This window comes from Protomyctophum parallelum (genome assembly GCF_964188405.1).
Source record: "Protomyctophum parallelum genome assembly, chromosome: 15".
Classification (NCBI taxonomy): Eukaryota; Metazoa; Chordata; class Actinopteri; order Myctophiformes; family Myctophidae; genus Protomyctophum; species Protomyctophum parallelum.
In genome coordinates, this window is record NC_139710.1 from 45,917,106 (window position 1) to 45,933,644 (window position 16,539).

The 16,539-nt window shown below is 41.2% G+C and overlaps 1 protein-coding gene across 1 annotated transcript; it reads left to right on the top strand.

Moving 5' to 3' along the window:
* Positions 1 to 82: 82 nt before the first annotated feature.
* rab35b (RAB35, member RAS oncogene family b) lies at positions 83 to 15,579 on the top strand. The gene is made up of 6 exons (XM_083784668.1): positions 83 to 410; positions 7,093 to 7,143; positions 7,288 to 7,411; positions 12,083 to 12,207; positions 12,571 to 12,695; positions 13,076 to 15,579. The coding sequence occupies exons 1-6, from the start codon at positions 359 to 361 to the stop codon at positions 13,202 to 13,204; spliced, it is 606 nt and encodes a 201-aa protein (XP_083640794.1). The 5' UTR covers positions 83 to 358; the 3' UTR covers positions 13,205 to 15,579.
* Positions 15,580 to 16,539: the final 960 nt, after the last annotated feature.

Here is a 16,539-nt window from a genome sequence, read left to right on the forward strand (position 1 = left end):
AGTAGGATTAAATCAATTGAATGGAACGGGTCTTCTGTCCTGTGGTGTCATGCGACTGCGCACTGAGCCTGGGTCGCAGCAGAGTTGGGTGCAGTCGCTAACCAGAGAAGGAAGCGGAGTTTCCGGCTATTTGCAGCGGACGGAGAGGATTGCTGACGCCGCGAAACCCCGAGAAAAAAGCCGGCGGCTCGGTGGGGTTCTTTCTGCATGCGAGCATCGGCAGTGTGTCAGTTTCATTCATATTTAGGCTCCGACTCGGTTAACAACGAGCCGAGGGTTCGGGGAGAAGTCAAGACGAGGAGTGAAGCAGAGAGAGAGCGGCTTCAAAAGGCGGGGGGGTACGCCACCAACCACCGGCATGGCCAGGGACTACGACTACCTCTTCAAGCTGCTCATCATCGGTGACAGTGGTAAGCGAATGCCGGGGATGCGTGACGGGAAACGGGCCTCGTAGCGAGAGAGGCGGAAACGTTGCTCGTGTTCACTCAGTGCGCATCCACCGCACACCCCCGACTTGTTAACCTTTGTTTGATTGTACTATTTATCCGTGGAGGTGGTGTATATTATAATATACCCCCCCTGGTAAGGATTGTACTGTTATGTCCGTGTGTGTATGCATCAATGTGTGGTGACGGGGCGGAGGTTGTGCCTGCCAGGGCCGTGCATGTCAGCGGATCGGGGCCGGATGTCGCCTGCACATCAACACTTAATTTATACTTGATAGTATAGGAGGCTTTCGACAAGTGTTAGTCGACTAAAATGTAATTTAGGGTTTTCTTTTTCCATTTAACAATACACTTTTGTGGAGCACGACTTTCTAGTATAATTCTGTGGTGAGTTGGTGACATAGCTTGAGCTGCTTGACCCTCCTTGTTATCTTTGTTACAGGCTAATGACTACAGAAACTGTTAAAGAGACTCTATTTCTGACTTTGCTTACAAATTACGTGAGGTGTTTTATAGCTGTTATTGGCAAGTTAACCAAACCAAACGATTCACCATAAACTTGGCGTCTTGATGGCGTGTAGCTTCCATTAGCTAGCCAACATACTTAGAAGTTGGGCTACATAACATTTGAATGTTTAGCCAAGTAGCTAACGTTGGCCTACCAAGAAGCTGGACTCGCTGAAGTTATGGGGTGTGTACATGAAGTAAAGTTCTGTTTCATTACGTTGCCTTTCCCTAAATGAGCTGTTGTAGGTTTAGTAAATTTAAAGCTCATGATATTGTATTACCCTTACGTTTAGTTTAATACCGAAAGTTGCTTCTATTGACTTGAGGAATGCTGCACTGCAGTTCTTCGTTTGCAGGTTTAGATGGCAAAGAGGGCTATAGTTTAGTCATAATTTATCAAGTTTATTAAACAGTGCATCACTGCATCACATGATTTTGCAGCATTCATGGTCATAAATGACCGCGCTCAAGTCATAAGTAAAAGTGCACAAGTGTGTTAACTTTGGTCACACGTCTCTAAATGTTCTGATGAATTGAAAATGGTGGACCCTGTTGTAAACAAGTGTAGTGCTTTATCATGATGTCGTCCACATGACCGTTTTTGTATTGACCTGTGCTTTCGTTTGAAATGTACCCATTCTGCATACTGCTGCGTTACTTACTGTTAATAAATGTCCAATCAATCAAACACGTTCAGTTGTAGTGTTCGTTATAAAGGCTACAGCTTTAGAGAAGACTTGGATCAAGACGGTGTATTTTTGAGGTGCGCTCCTATATTCAGCTATTGTGTAGATTTTTTTATTTAAATGTCATTGACAATGAATGGAGAATTTACGTCATGTGTCTGAGCAAATCGGTGTTTTTGTCAAATTCCCATTGACAATGATTGGAGAATTTACGTCATATGTGTCTGAGCAAATCGACATGTTATGTCCTACGATGATAAGAGCGCCCCTCACTTCACAGGGGTGTGATTAAAAAAAATGTTTATGACATTTACATAATGGATACGAAAGTAAAAGTTGATCCATGATAGTGTTGATCCAAGCCAAGGCTAACCCTAAATCAGAAAATTGTATCAAATTAAAACTGAAAACCTAAATTTAACTAAATTATCATTGACCTGTATTGCATTGAAGACCAATAACTGGTCTTCAATGTAATACTGAGTACAGCACATTATTTGATTTATCTTCTAAATCATTTCTTTTTAAATATATAAAATACTTGCATTTCTTGCACATATTTTAAGTATGGTCTGCCATTACTTTTCACAACACTGAAAATACATTTAGGGACTGAAGACTGATGAACTGATTTAGGTGTAAATTCTTCCTGCAAACAAGTCTTAACATTACCGGGTCTTTGTTGTCGCATTTCGTTTGAACACGCACCACACATTCTCTATTGGGGACAGGACGGGACTGCTGGCAGGCCAGTACCTGCACCCCCTTCTGCAGCCCTGCCCCTGCCTTTTATTGTAATGTGTTCAGAATGTTCCTTTGCGTTGGCTTGTTGAAACTGTTTTTGCAAATTGATTATGCTTGGGCACCCCTGGAACAGATGCCATCTGAAGGCAGCATATGATGCTGTAAAACATCCATTTACATTTTGGCATCACAGAAGTGTAAGTTAACTTTGCCAAGGGCACACTGAGTCTGACACAACCCCATACCATGACACACCTTGGCTTTTGGTCTTGTTGCTAGTAACTGTCTCAATGGTTTCCCTTTTGGTTTGTCTGACAGTATGTTTTCACTGTGTGATTGTCCAGCAGCACAGAACAGCTTCTTGACACAATTAACATTGGGCTTCTTTTTTACACAAAGTTCTTAACTGGCATTTGTGGATATAACCGTGTATAGTAGTGCTTGACAAAGGTTTGCCAAAATAGTGGCCAAATGTGGTTTATAGATGAATGACAAGCATACCAAATCATGATTACCATCCTCTGTTGAGATCAGCTGTTTTGATCTATTTTCAAATTAAATTAGGTTCACCAGACACAACATGCAATATCTTGTTAGAAATCACTGCTTTCTTTATTTGTTTGCATTTTCCAAATACCGTTGCAATCTTGTCGGGTCTAATACCATAACTGGCAATTTGCAGCCAGTACAATGGTGCATAATAGAAAATGGAAATGTGATGAGGGCTAAAATGATTGGTCTTTCTTTACAGGTGAATCTATGACTTTTAAATGGGACTACACCTGCAATAGATACTCATTCTGATGGACCGCTTTGTCAGGAAAGATCCTTGTTTGTTTTATTTGTCTTGTTCTGACCTTGATTGGGGGGGGGGGGGGTATTTACATGTCGGATACATCAAAATGTACACATATTTTTATTCATTGCTGCATCAATAAAAATAAAAATAAAGTGATCCTTGTATTCATTGACCCTCCCGGTCCTGGCAGTACCCCATCAGCTGTCCAGTCACAATAGTGGGCAAGGCAGCACAGCAAGCCCTTTACTACCACTCACACAGGGGCCAGTGTCCCCTCAGCTGCACCATGCAATTGCAAGCACTAGTATTTTCTGTGGTACATTGAAATAATTCAGCCAAGATGTTCAAAGCACGAGTCTTCTCATCCCTGTGCTACAAATAAGGGAAACTCCCATAAGATGGGTAATGTTAGAATAAAATAACCTTTAGCAGTCCTTGGTGGGGAATTGAGTTTGCATGTCTCCTCTGGATTGCTTCACTTGCCTTTGACAAGGACATGTCTTGTTGTGCAGTAGAATGATGACACTGGTTAATTTATTTTAGGTTATAAGCTAAACAATGCTGGTTTAGGTTAAGCTAAACAATGCTGGTTTGTACTTTGTATTTTATGCAATTAGTCTAACATCTGCATTTTTCTAGAATGATGTGATGACCTGAATGTGGGTGGGCCACGCAGGTCACAAGCGGTTCTTGAGTGGGCAAGATATTAATTCTGATTATCTGGACATACACGAAGGAGGGTAGTTGAGATGGCTAAAATCAGGTCCTGTATTAGGAATTCCTGGGTTTGTTTGCTAGTATTGTGCAGCCTTAATCACAGCTTCAGGAAAAAAATTGCAGCGATTTTTATGTCACCAAATACAAATGGGCTAAGTGAAAACCACAATGGTGGGTATAGTTCACCCTTCTGCTTTGAAGTTTTTGAGTTATTGTCTGTAAAAAAACGCAATAGGTTGAGGACCGCTGAAATGGGAGAGCTTCCATGTTAGGCCCTAAGAGTTTGGTTACAAAACGCAAACGAAGACTATACTCAGGACTGCAGACTTACTTGTAAACTGAAAAATTATATCCATAAATAATTAATGTCCCCCACTTGCGTTTATTTTCCTCTCCCTAAATCACATCCTTTCTCTTCATTGTCTCCACCAGGCCGAAGGCATGGGGAGAGTGTATGTTTTGCACTCCGTCCGTGTGTGCGTCCATCCGTCCGTCTGTTACCAGCTAATCTCCGCCACCGTTAACCCAGTCGCCCCACATTTTCCAGAACGGCCTGTTATAGCGCCACCAGGAGGTTGACTTTTGTAAAACACATTTCTTTATATTACTCCTCCAGATTCTGTCCAGAAATCCCGCAAATTGTTAGAGTATCTCTATAATCATGTGTTCAAGACAGATCTGTCCGATATTTCATATTACATCCTAATTGGCTAACATTAAGCTTTCAAAGTTTGCAGGATTGCCTCAAATCATGTAGTGCAATTTACGTGAAATCTTTCACAGACTTTCCTACTAGGCTGAGGAATATATCCCACTCTTTTCACATTGGCCTGTTATACTGCCAACAACAGGTGGATTTTTGGAACAAAATGCCTCAAACAATGGCCATCCAAGGCGTAGGAGACCTGGGGCACTTTATCTAGTTTTTATTGTTCCCCTTTAAGTCATGGGCCTGCCCAGTGCCTATCCTCTTATTTGTGGTCTATCATTGTATTACCATGACATTGTCTGACCTCATCTACCCAAACCCTGAGGAAAATTACTATAAGAAACATATATTTCTGTGTGTATCTGCCTTGTAATTTGTAAGGAAATTCCATCAGTTATGTCATCTCAATATTTTGACACCGGACCTAGATAAACCAGACCTAGATAAACAAAGTTCAGCTGGCACAGAAAATCTGGTTCATTCTTGGTCTGGCCTCGACAGGCACTCGTTTCAGCCTTATTCTTATTCGAACTTAGTGATATTATACTGCATGTGTTTTAACTTTGGACTCCCAACAGGTATATGTTTATACTCTTGAATTAAATTAACGCTCAGGACTTAACTGTGTAGCAACATTTTTGTTATGTAGCTACCAACACAATTATTATTGTCCAGAGTCCATATCATTACTTAAAGATGGAGTGCCGTGATTTTTTTCCACACTTAAACATGATCATCAGGTGTATTTAGGTGTATATGAGGTATAATATTTTCAAAAAAGTGTACAGTATTTGTTAAAATGATGGTTTTATGTGGACACACCCACCAGTTCATTAGGTATGCGTGAGTTTAACCATAGCACCACCCACCTAATCCAGTCCCTCCGCCTCCTCCTTTAAGACCACCCACTTGTCCTAGTCCCTCCCCCTCCTTATAAAAGGACAGCCCATGGCTCTGCCCTTTTGTTTACAAAATGGCAAATTGGTGTCTGTAATGTAACAAAAACTCATGTTTTTGTGAATGTTAGAAGTGAACACTTCCAATATTTCTGAGATATCGTATAGGCACCATTATGCACTTATACTGCCACCATCCATGTATAGGCATATAATCCATGCATCCATACCATATCAGATCTGTTTTTTCTGATTTTTTATAATCATTTATTTATTTCCTCCAATTATATTGACCCTATTGTCGCAATCAGCTCAGCTCATCATCCAATTCGATCATAGTTTAACAGCAGAAACAATTAGTTTGATAGATCATTTAGCCTACAATATATTGTAGGCTATTGATTTCCTCCAGCTAAGCACCCTGGCATTAAAACTGTCCTTTATCTGACTGCGTTGAGTTTCAGCAAAAGTCGCCAGATTTAAAGAAACAAGCGGCCAGGTCCACAAAAATAAGTCACAGAAGTTGCCGTGAATATTTATGAAAACGTTTCAACAACACCAATCCTTTTAACAACATATTAATCTGAGGGTCCTTCACATGAATCATTGGTCAAGTCAACCACATCTCCCCTGAAAGTTACTTATATGAAAACAAGCCCAAGTCGCTTGTAATAGCCAGACATGGCAACATGACATCCAGCGCGACACAACATACTTCTAATTCTTGACTTCACAGCCTCGTATAAGTATTAGGACCTACATACATATTGACTACAACAGCCAACAAGAATGCACACTGTGACACTACACTCTGTATCAAAGCCCGACCACTGTGATTATAAAAGAAACAACCTACTCCTTGAGAACAACAAGAGCAACTATACAGCAGAGCAGGTAGGCTATAAGACTGGTTTGTTGTGGTTTCCTTCCTGAGGACCCGACGTGAACATTTACTTGCTTCCAATCTAACGAAAAACAGTCTGCTCTGCTGTGAACTGGTAATGTGTGAAATGACTGTTTGAAAATCTGCCACACAGTTAGACACACACAGAGCAGCAAAAGCAAACTGGCTGCGCTGTTCAGTTCACACGTGTGTATGTGGCAGGCAGCTCCGCCCACAGAGGTTGTCGTATTTAAAAAATATGTATAGAGGGGGAGGTGCGTGTGTGCGTGCAATATTTTTACGTCACACTATCCGTGTTTACTTCATTGGCCCGTTTGACCGTCAAGGGTTCAGCCTCCAGGAAGAAACCCTAAATACAAAGTTATTACACCATTGGACATAAAAACGACTCCAGGGTGTCTAATGAAGTACTGTCACCCCATAGACACATGAAAAGCTGGAAAAATACAAAAATTGTGGCACTCCATCTTTAAGCTTTGTGCTCACATGTTTATGGTGTCAGTTAAGCATGTAAACAAAAACTCACTGGAAATCTGTTAGCTTTTCTGGTGCATAATCTGTTTAAACATCACAACCCAAAGCAAAACAACATTGGTTTTCTTAACATGTTTGTCATGAGACACACAGGATTTTGTATGAAAGCTGCATTTTTAAACTGAAACCGTACTTGTCTTTGATTCCCAGGAGTGGGGAAGAGCAGTCTCCTACTGCGGTTTGCAGACAACACATTTTCAGGTAAGTGGTTTTACACTGTAGTACACTGTAAGCTTTTGACACTTTTGTGGCAAAATTAGCTGGGGTTCAGATCCAGATCTTTTCCCCCCTATATATTAAAGCTTGCCGTGTCTCTCTGTGTGTTTGTATGTAATTGCTTTGCAGGTAGTTATATCACCACCATCGGAGTGGATTTCAAGATCCGGACAGTGGAGATCAACGGGGAGAAGGTGAAGCTACAGATCTGGGATACAGCAGGACAGGAACGCTTCCGAACCATCACCTCCACGTGAGTGTAGACCCCTTATCCAAACCAGAATGCTCAGGCAGGCCGGCACTACATGAACCCCACCACTCATAATATAAAATGCAATGGGAAAAGTGGTCACTGCACTGCATGTCAAAATTCATCACATCGAACTTTCAGATGCTGTTTTTCTCCCAGTATGAAGGAAGAATGCTTAGGATTTATACTGTGATCTCTCGCTCTTTAAATATATAATCCTTGGTTTCTGTTGTGTGTGTGTGTAAACGATAATAGCATATTCAAAGCAGTTGTACTCAAAGGGGATCACTCTGTCATCACAGCAGTGGCATATCCAGGAATGACATTTTAGGGAGGCAAAATGTGTCGTGTACATGATGTCCTGCACAAATTAGTGACTCATTTCAAATAGTGTTCAAGCATGTAGTGATGTCTCAAAACATGAGATGACCCCAAGGGGGATCCGCACGTAATTCCGATGGAGCATTAGTCCGACATGCGGGAACCACTGGAACATACGCTGCTCCCGTGCTTGCGGTTATCGTTATGGTTTGAGGTAGGTTGTTGTTTGTCAGACCAATGACTAGTCTGAACTAAGTACTGCACCCAACCCAAGGTGGTTCCAAAATGAAGCAAGCTCCTGTTATTTAACTGTTGCACCAAAAACCTGCCAGGTGAGTGAAGGTGATGGCCCAGACCCCCACCCATAAAGACAAAGGCATACATTTGCATCTGCAAGGGTCGCTCTACTGAATGAGACCGGCCGTGCTGCACTCACGCACACTAACTCATACACTCACGTAAAAACAAGCTCAAACACATGCACATATGCCTTCAGAGCACTATAACATTTTGCGGAAGCACCTATATGTTAATTAATCGATCAAATATGAAGACAGCAAAGGTGCTTAGTGGTTATGAGACTGGATATTGGTGTAGGAAGCTTTTCATAGACAACTTGACGCTCTTTTCCAACTGGGTGGAATTCCCCACATATCCTAATTACAGATGTCAGTGGGAGGCTCTTGGTCACATACTGTTAGGGGTGTGTCTGTAAGCCTTCTATTAGTCTTATGTACTATCCAATATTGTATTGAATGTCAGTGGATTGATATAACGCATGAACCTGACAAATATTTCTAGTATTGTTTACTAACATTACTGGCCAACACGATTGCAATATGAATTAAGAAAAACAAATCCACACATTTTATCCAGCAAGCATCCTGAATTTTGGGGTAGGAATTTTGTATATCGCTTTCTTCACGGTTAACACCTCCTGTCATTTGAAAAATGCCAGTGATCACTATTGCAATTTTGTTGTTTTTGAATGATTGTGCAATTGTAGTCCTGTTTATAGAATGATACTTGCAGGCTTTGTAGTGACATAATGGTACACGTTGCAATGGCATGCCTGTCCTTTATATACAGTACTGATGGAATACGTCCATTGATGTTTACCATATTTAAAATATCCTAATATTTTTAAACCCAACATGAGGCCCAGGGAGCCATATCACTTATGCAGTCGGGTTTTTTTAATGCACCAACCCATCACTTGCAATTTGCAAATACTAAGGGCCGATTCTTACTCTTATTTTAGAGCCGAATAAAAGTCGGTTCGGCTCTGTAGTGCCTACAATGTGACGTCATTTGAGGTTCGGGGGGCGGGTACCGTCCTAAAGTCGGCTCTTCGGTGCTAAATAGGAGTATGAATCGGCCCTGACTCGTCCCTCTCCAAGCCAGGTCAAACGGCATGCAGCCACGATAGTCTGCTTGTTCAAGGTTGTACTTTATTGTTACATCTTGTGTACAGGTACTGTACATAAGAGTAAAACTTATTTTTGTTTGCCTTCCTTCAGACAATGCCGCTTGTGAATGACACCACTGCAGTACAGTACCAGTACCGTATAAGTACAGTCTGTACAGTACAGATTACAGTTTTTGCATTCTGCTAGCCACTCCAAGGAACAAGCAATGTGGGTCCCTATGTATGTCTCCATGTCCGCACAGTGACCTAAGGTGTCACTGTTGAGGCGTCTAGACTCGCCTAACACACACACACACACACTCACACACACACACACACACACACACACACACACACACACACACACACACACACACACACACAGCACCACTCAGTTCAGAGGGTGCATCTTTCGTATTATTATTATTTGTCCAATGTTTGACCAGTTTCTATAGTATAGTTTGTTAATGACCTTTATTGATTGATGTACAGTAGACTGACAGGAAATGGGGGAGAGACATGGGGGAGTGACACGCAGAAAAGGTCATCAGGATTCGAACCCACAACACGCAGTGAGGCTGGATTAACGGCCTAGGTGCCGAGACGGCTACGCCAGCCTAGGAGCCGTTGATAACTTCTGTGTGTGAGGGAAAGCAGCTTCCTGGTGTGACTGGTGTTTTACCCTTTATCCCGAGATTTGATAAATTAGCCTTAATCCAGAGTTAAACAAATATATGCTTTACCTTATTTTAGCCTTGTCTCTAGCCACCACTAGCGTCCATGTAAGAAACAGCCAAAATCCCTGCGTGCACGCCAACTTTAGTGACATTATGGCTCATAATGAGATGAAGTACCATGATCGGAGCCTAATGAAACATTAATTTGAGCTCCCGCTAAACAAAACAATGATTGCATTGCTAGTAGGCCTCTGTGGGCCTTACATTTCAAACAGAACAATAAGAGCCACTCTTATTTGCTCATGTTGCATATTTAGCTGGCACTCGGGCTACTGCCCCCTATGGGAACAGTCGTCCAAGGAGTTAAAACCCCCTCTTTGATATCTGACAGAGGATGGGCTGAGGCAGCACTTAAAACCATTAAGCTGTCACGGGCCAGCTTTTTGAGTTTGGTGCAGACTGAAAGATGCCGTTATTATGGCCATAGGCAATCGCAGCTACAGTGTATATTGATGACAATGGTTGTAAGAATAGCAAAGACCTCAAAGCTGAAATCCTCTCTGAAGCTTAATTTCAGGGCTGTCCATGACTTTATATAACAATTGTTAGTGTTGATTTTTGGGCAGCAAATGTAACCACTTTTAAACATTGGGCACTGTAAATGAAATTTAATGCTTCGATTTTGCTGACTTTCCATGACTGTGAATATTGTGATACATACTTATGAGATAAATATGCAGATCTCCTGACTAGACGACCATTCTTTTTTTTCCTTAAAAAAAAAAAAGTTGCAAGCAAATGGTACATATAGAAAATTAGTACCGGTAATAGTAAATTCCTGTTATTCAATTAATAATTTCAACCTTAAATTCCTGGTTGTTGTGTAAGGATCCGTCCAGAGTAAAGCCGGACTGTACAGGCTGATTGTTAATTGTGCTGAAGTAGAGTGGCATGGTGCTTCATTAGGTCTAAGTGAATTTCAGCATAGATATGGCTCACAGAGTGAGAGAGAGAGAGCCCTGCATACTTCGCTTGGAAACCCCTCCGCCTCCGGTCAGACCAGCTGGGGTTAGTTATAGCTTTATGTCTGCGACGTCCCTCTGTCCATGTCCAATAGTTGCCATATGTTTCTAGGGTGGACACTGGCCTGCAGTGATGCCGGGCGGCGAGGGTGTTCATGCTCTTCTACTGTTTTCGCCTACTACTACTCTTGTGTAAAGGCTTTGCCATTAATATTGCTGCTTCTGTTGACATTTCATTGCTGTACATAATATGTAATAAAATATGCATAACTTGTAGTAAATAACATGTTCCTTTGTAATTAAAGGAATGGTTATTGAAAGACTTGCAAGTCTTAAGAGGCCTTTATATCACATTAGTAATTGACTGGGCTTTTTACTCAAAAGCATAATTCATGAACGTTTTATTGCCCTGTTTTATAAGGTTTTTATTGCAGATAGGGGAGGGTGTGTGTCTGGAAGTTGGAGACTGTTCCCCCATTACCGAAGCCTGGCCCCTGTTACCCGCTGTGTGTTTGTGGTTCTCCATTCATCTGTGCAGATCTCCCATCCACCCCTGTTGCCGGTTAGCCTATTCCTACTGGACACAGGGTGACAGACCCGGACAACACAGTATCCCCACGTCATACCAGGCAGAAACACTGAGTGACATAGACACGCACGCACACAATAGGCCTGACAAAGCGTTCTTTGTGTGTGTTTGGCTCTGTGCAGCTAGGTTGGGGATGCTCCCTTTCAGGGGCCAGCCTGGTAATTTTTTTCAAATTTGGCTCCAGGTTTGCAGGAGTGTCATCCTGCTGGCACTTTTTCCCTGTGTGACTATTCCTCCTTCATTTTGGGCTTTCTTCCTTGGTCCTAGACACACTGACCACTGTGATTGGTTACTCTCTTGCAAGAAACCCATCCCTTCTCTGAGACCACGCCCGCTCCAGTTAGATGTTCTTTTAAGCTACGGTATCACTAGTGAAATCATGCCATTCAAATAACTACATTCACATGTATGTATGGTAACTGAATTTTAGGCTTATCCTTTTATGCCCTTTACAGTGTAAACATAAAGCCCAGAAAGTGATAATTGCTAAGTTGTTGTCAATGGCCACGGTTTGATGGACTATTATGGAGTCACCAGTGCCACTTAATAACCTAATCCAAGTAAACCTCTTGTAAATTTGTCTCCCCCTGCTGGGCACCAGTTATGTAATGCAGAGGGAAAAGGCTGACCTGTCTTTTCTCTGTCTCCATTACACAGATACTACAGGGGAACGCATGGGGTTATAGTGGTTTACGATGTCACGAGTGCTGAATCATTCGTCAATGTAAAACGATGGCTACATGAAATCAACCAGAACTGTGATGACGTGTGCCGAATACTAGGTGAGTGCACCTCCTTTACTGCTGATGCATGAAATTAACGACAGTGCACTATTTATTGTCACATTACATTTTTTACACCTAAGGTATTTAGCTGACACCCTTATTTGGAGGGAATTATACTAGTGAATGCAGCAGTATGAGCTTGAATTCCTACATCACCAACAAGTAAAGAGTGCAAGGGCCTGAGCTGCAGAGAATATCTTTGTGACCGAATAAGGATCATGTGAGAGAGTTGTGCTAGGAAAATACATTTGGAGTGAGGGATTCTTTTCTGTTAAACATTCGTAACACATTTGTATGGAGATACTCTGGTCTGACAAATGGAAGTCATATCAATGTTATTCATTTGTGTTTCATTTGTAGTGGGTAACAAGAACGACGACCCCAACTCCAAGGTGGTGGAGACGACTGACGCGCAGAAGTTTGCCGAACAGATGGGTATCAACCTGTTTGAGACGAGTGCAAAAGAGAACATCAATGTTGAAGAGGTAGGCTCACTCATTGCTTTAATTAATCCTTAATTTGTGAGGATCTGTACTTAATAATTAATATACTTAATAATTCATAATTGCAGATCTACAAGCTCACAATTTGTCACATGTTGTGAGCTTGTAGATCTGCAATTATTTCCCATATTGTAGCTTGATGATTTCATTTGTAGTATATTGCAAATTACAGGATGACTATTTTCTTTATGCTCGAATTGAGTACATATTGTGACACAAGTGCTGTTTCCATGCCGTGCGTTATTGCCAGTATGATATTTCCTGAATTTTACAGTACTTTTAATGTGGGTATGATGGTCTCTCATTGGTGCTCCAGTTGACTTAACGTGCTTGCCGTTGTTGGTTTTCCACGTCTCCTCCAGATGTTCAACTGCATCACTGAGCTAGTGCTAAGAGCCAAGAAGGAGGTGCTCGCTAAGCAGCAGCAGCAGCAACAGAACGACGTGGTCAAACTCACCAAGAACAGTAAACGAAAGAAAAAGTGCTGCTAGCGAACTCACAAATGCACCCCACGACCACACCATTTAAAAACCAACAAAAAAAAGGCCAGCAGCGTCTTTTTCTTTTCTTTTTTCTTCAAGAGAACACACACACATGCGATGGGACTCCATGCATCTAAATTAAGAGCAGATAGAGATTGAACAAATCCACGACGTTAAAAAATAAATACAAATAAAATGAATGGGAAAAATGTCCCCTTTGGACAGACAAATCATGAAGACTTTAAGAAAAAAAAATATGTACAGATTTTATTAGAAGTCAGATCAAGTTTTATTTGGAATTCAGCAGATGGGCACTATCAATGAAAGCAAGATCCTCCCTTGCCAAAGGACAAGTGACATTAATGCTCAGATTTCTATACGTATATGAAATATTCTTACATCAGTATGTTGTTTCTCCTTCTCATTCCACTTCACAATGGGACATTATGAGTCAAGTGAAACTCTGCACCTGAAGAGAGGAGGAGTTATTGCCATTTCAGAGATGGTTGGAACATGCATCCAATTGAGAAGGGAGGGTTCACAACCTTTGTACATTTTTTCTTTTTGACTTCAGCCCTCCTGAAGTTACCGTGGGCTCATGCCAACAGATCACAAACGTTACTTACTTTTTTTTTAATTGATGGGGGGGGGGGGGGGATCGGAAGATGATGATGAGGATGTTGATTATTGGTAGGTAAACTTTAGCAACTAATCCAATGGACAGAACTGGTGACATCTACCGTTTCTTTGGTGTTTATTTTTTTGTCTTTTCTATATGTTGCCAAGCTTTCTCCCCCTCTAACCTCCAGTAACATTGAGCCAACAACCTGTTGTTGTTATTGTCTTTTAAGTGCTGAGCAGAGCAGTGAACCACTCATGAAGATGCTGGGACAACAGATTCTGCAACATCACTCTTCACTGCAGTCTTACCATGTTTCCAGTTTGCTTTTCAGGTTTTATTTTCCCCAATTTTTTTTAAATAATACTGCCAATATTTTTGAAAAAAATAAAATAAAAATAAATAAAAACAATTAGGAGCTCAAGTGGCACCCCTACCCTGCCCTGACCCCACTGTAGGACTGTTGCCATAGAAGCCCTGTTGAGTGGAGCATGGAGCTTGTGGAGTGTGAAGCAGGGTTCAAATACACTGCTAAAGTCCTCAGGGATAGTCCAGCCCCCCTCCCCTCTCTCCCCTCTCTCCCCCTCCCAACCTCATTCCTCTCTCTCTTCCACCCATCTGGCAAACTCATCTCGGCACCTCTATTAACTATGGAATTGAGTCCTTCACGTCACTCAAGTAGCATTAGCAAAATATGAAATTGGACTTCATTATCAATGCAGACAGCAGTGTAATTGTGGCTGGAGGACAAGCTTGGACCTTTTGAGGAATCAAAAGGTGACCTAGACCCATAGCAAAACTGTGGTAAGCCTCTTTTGTGTGTCAAGCATGTAACACTTTGCTTGAAGGGGTACCTACTGTATAAGGTAATAGCCTGACTTGTGTTTTTGTACTCTTAGAACTGTCAAGGACTTGTTTGTTGAGCTTGCAGAATAATCTTACCTGTTAACAAATGTTAATGTATGGTGTCAAGTTTATTTTTCTTCTCTATCACAATCTTTATTTTTACCCGTTCAACTGAAGTGTTACCGTACAGTGTTTTTGTCTTGACTTTGAGGTTGTAATGGAGAGTGGCTGGTCTGTTATGAAAGAGTGAGGGGGTTGTCGGCGGTGTAAAGCAGAACATGGGAGCATAGATTGGTGGTGTGACGCCCCCCTCTGCTGTGGGGTTCTGGATACCTTTCCCTCACCATGCACAGCCAAGTGCGTCTGCAAGAAGGTGAAATGATGTAGAATGTCGGAAAACAAAAGGGTGCCATTTATATACTGACATTTGTTTGGGAGAATATGCAATCGCAAGAGTTTCTACATGTTGGCAACATTTCTCGTTTGAGACATTCTGGAACTTTCACCCTCCGAGCACATGCCTAGGTGCTAGTTGATGATGCAATATGAGGTTGAGCAGGTGCCGTGTGTTCGAGTGACCTTGGAGAGGAGGGAGATACAGGGCGGACACATGTAGTGCAAGTCGTGCCACATACTGAGGGCTGAAGCAGTGGAGAGATGGCATCAAATCTCAGACTATATGAATTCTATTCATTATGTGTATGTATATATAAATATATTTGTGTGTTTATATTTCAATATAGAACATACACACATAATTAGCACACATTAAATGTGTTGACATGCCCTGTGTGCTATGATTGAAACACACTTATTCAGCTGTGGATTGCTGTACACTGGAGAAAAGAGATGTACTATTCATTTTTCCCTACATGAATTTAATCAATAAACGTTTTAAAAGAAGAAATATTTGACACAAGGACTGATGTCATTTGTCAATGATTCATACTATTCATAGCTTGGTTGCACATAATTTCGAACTGATGATAATGCATCCAATACCGATGAACCAATGGTCTACTCTTGTTTAAAAAAATAGGAAATCATTTTCTTATGACACAGAGCAGTCATTAAATCGTATTCTGTTGTATTATTTGTGTTCACATTCCCAGGTCAACAAATCCCTCATTCGCCACCTAGATTGAACACAGGCAGTAATCTGGACCGTCATTCAGAACGGGAGGTGAGAACTGAGAAGCACAGCCAGCTAGTGTTTAATTTGAAGAAAGTTGCAAGTTAAGAATGATGGTAGTCATGTCTTGTTTTTTTATCACTTTATTTAACTATACCAGATTACTTGTCGGCAAAGAAACTTTAACTTTTAAGCTCTCCACACCTTAACTAACAATAAGTAAGATCTGTCAAGGGCCAAACTGGGCAGAATAGATGGATTTCACATGACACTGGGTGGATCATGGAGCATTACATGAATTAATCACAGCCATTCCCTTGATGGATATAAAAATGTTAACTTATATTGCTTTATATTTTCCACATGAAACATTGTTTACTAAGAATATAAAATCACCATTCTTGAGAATGTTTGCTATACTTCCACCTCAGTACAAACAGATTTCCCCTCAAATTTGGCAAATATAGGCATTGTGGTTTAAATGTGTTCAAATTAATTTATGTTAATAAGCACTATTTGTTATGCTTAGATGGCTGAGGCCGGGGTATTATTGAAAGAGCCCATCTTTAATTGCTAACCTCATGCTGGGACATAATTGGTCTGAGTCTCTTTACTGATGGCCATTCTATTATGGCAGATGGCATAATGCACACACAAATACACTGGAGATTTATCCATTTAGTAGAACTCTTTTTTTAACAAGATGTTTGATTATTTTGTTATTGCATTGTCACATAATGAACTATT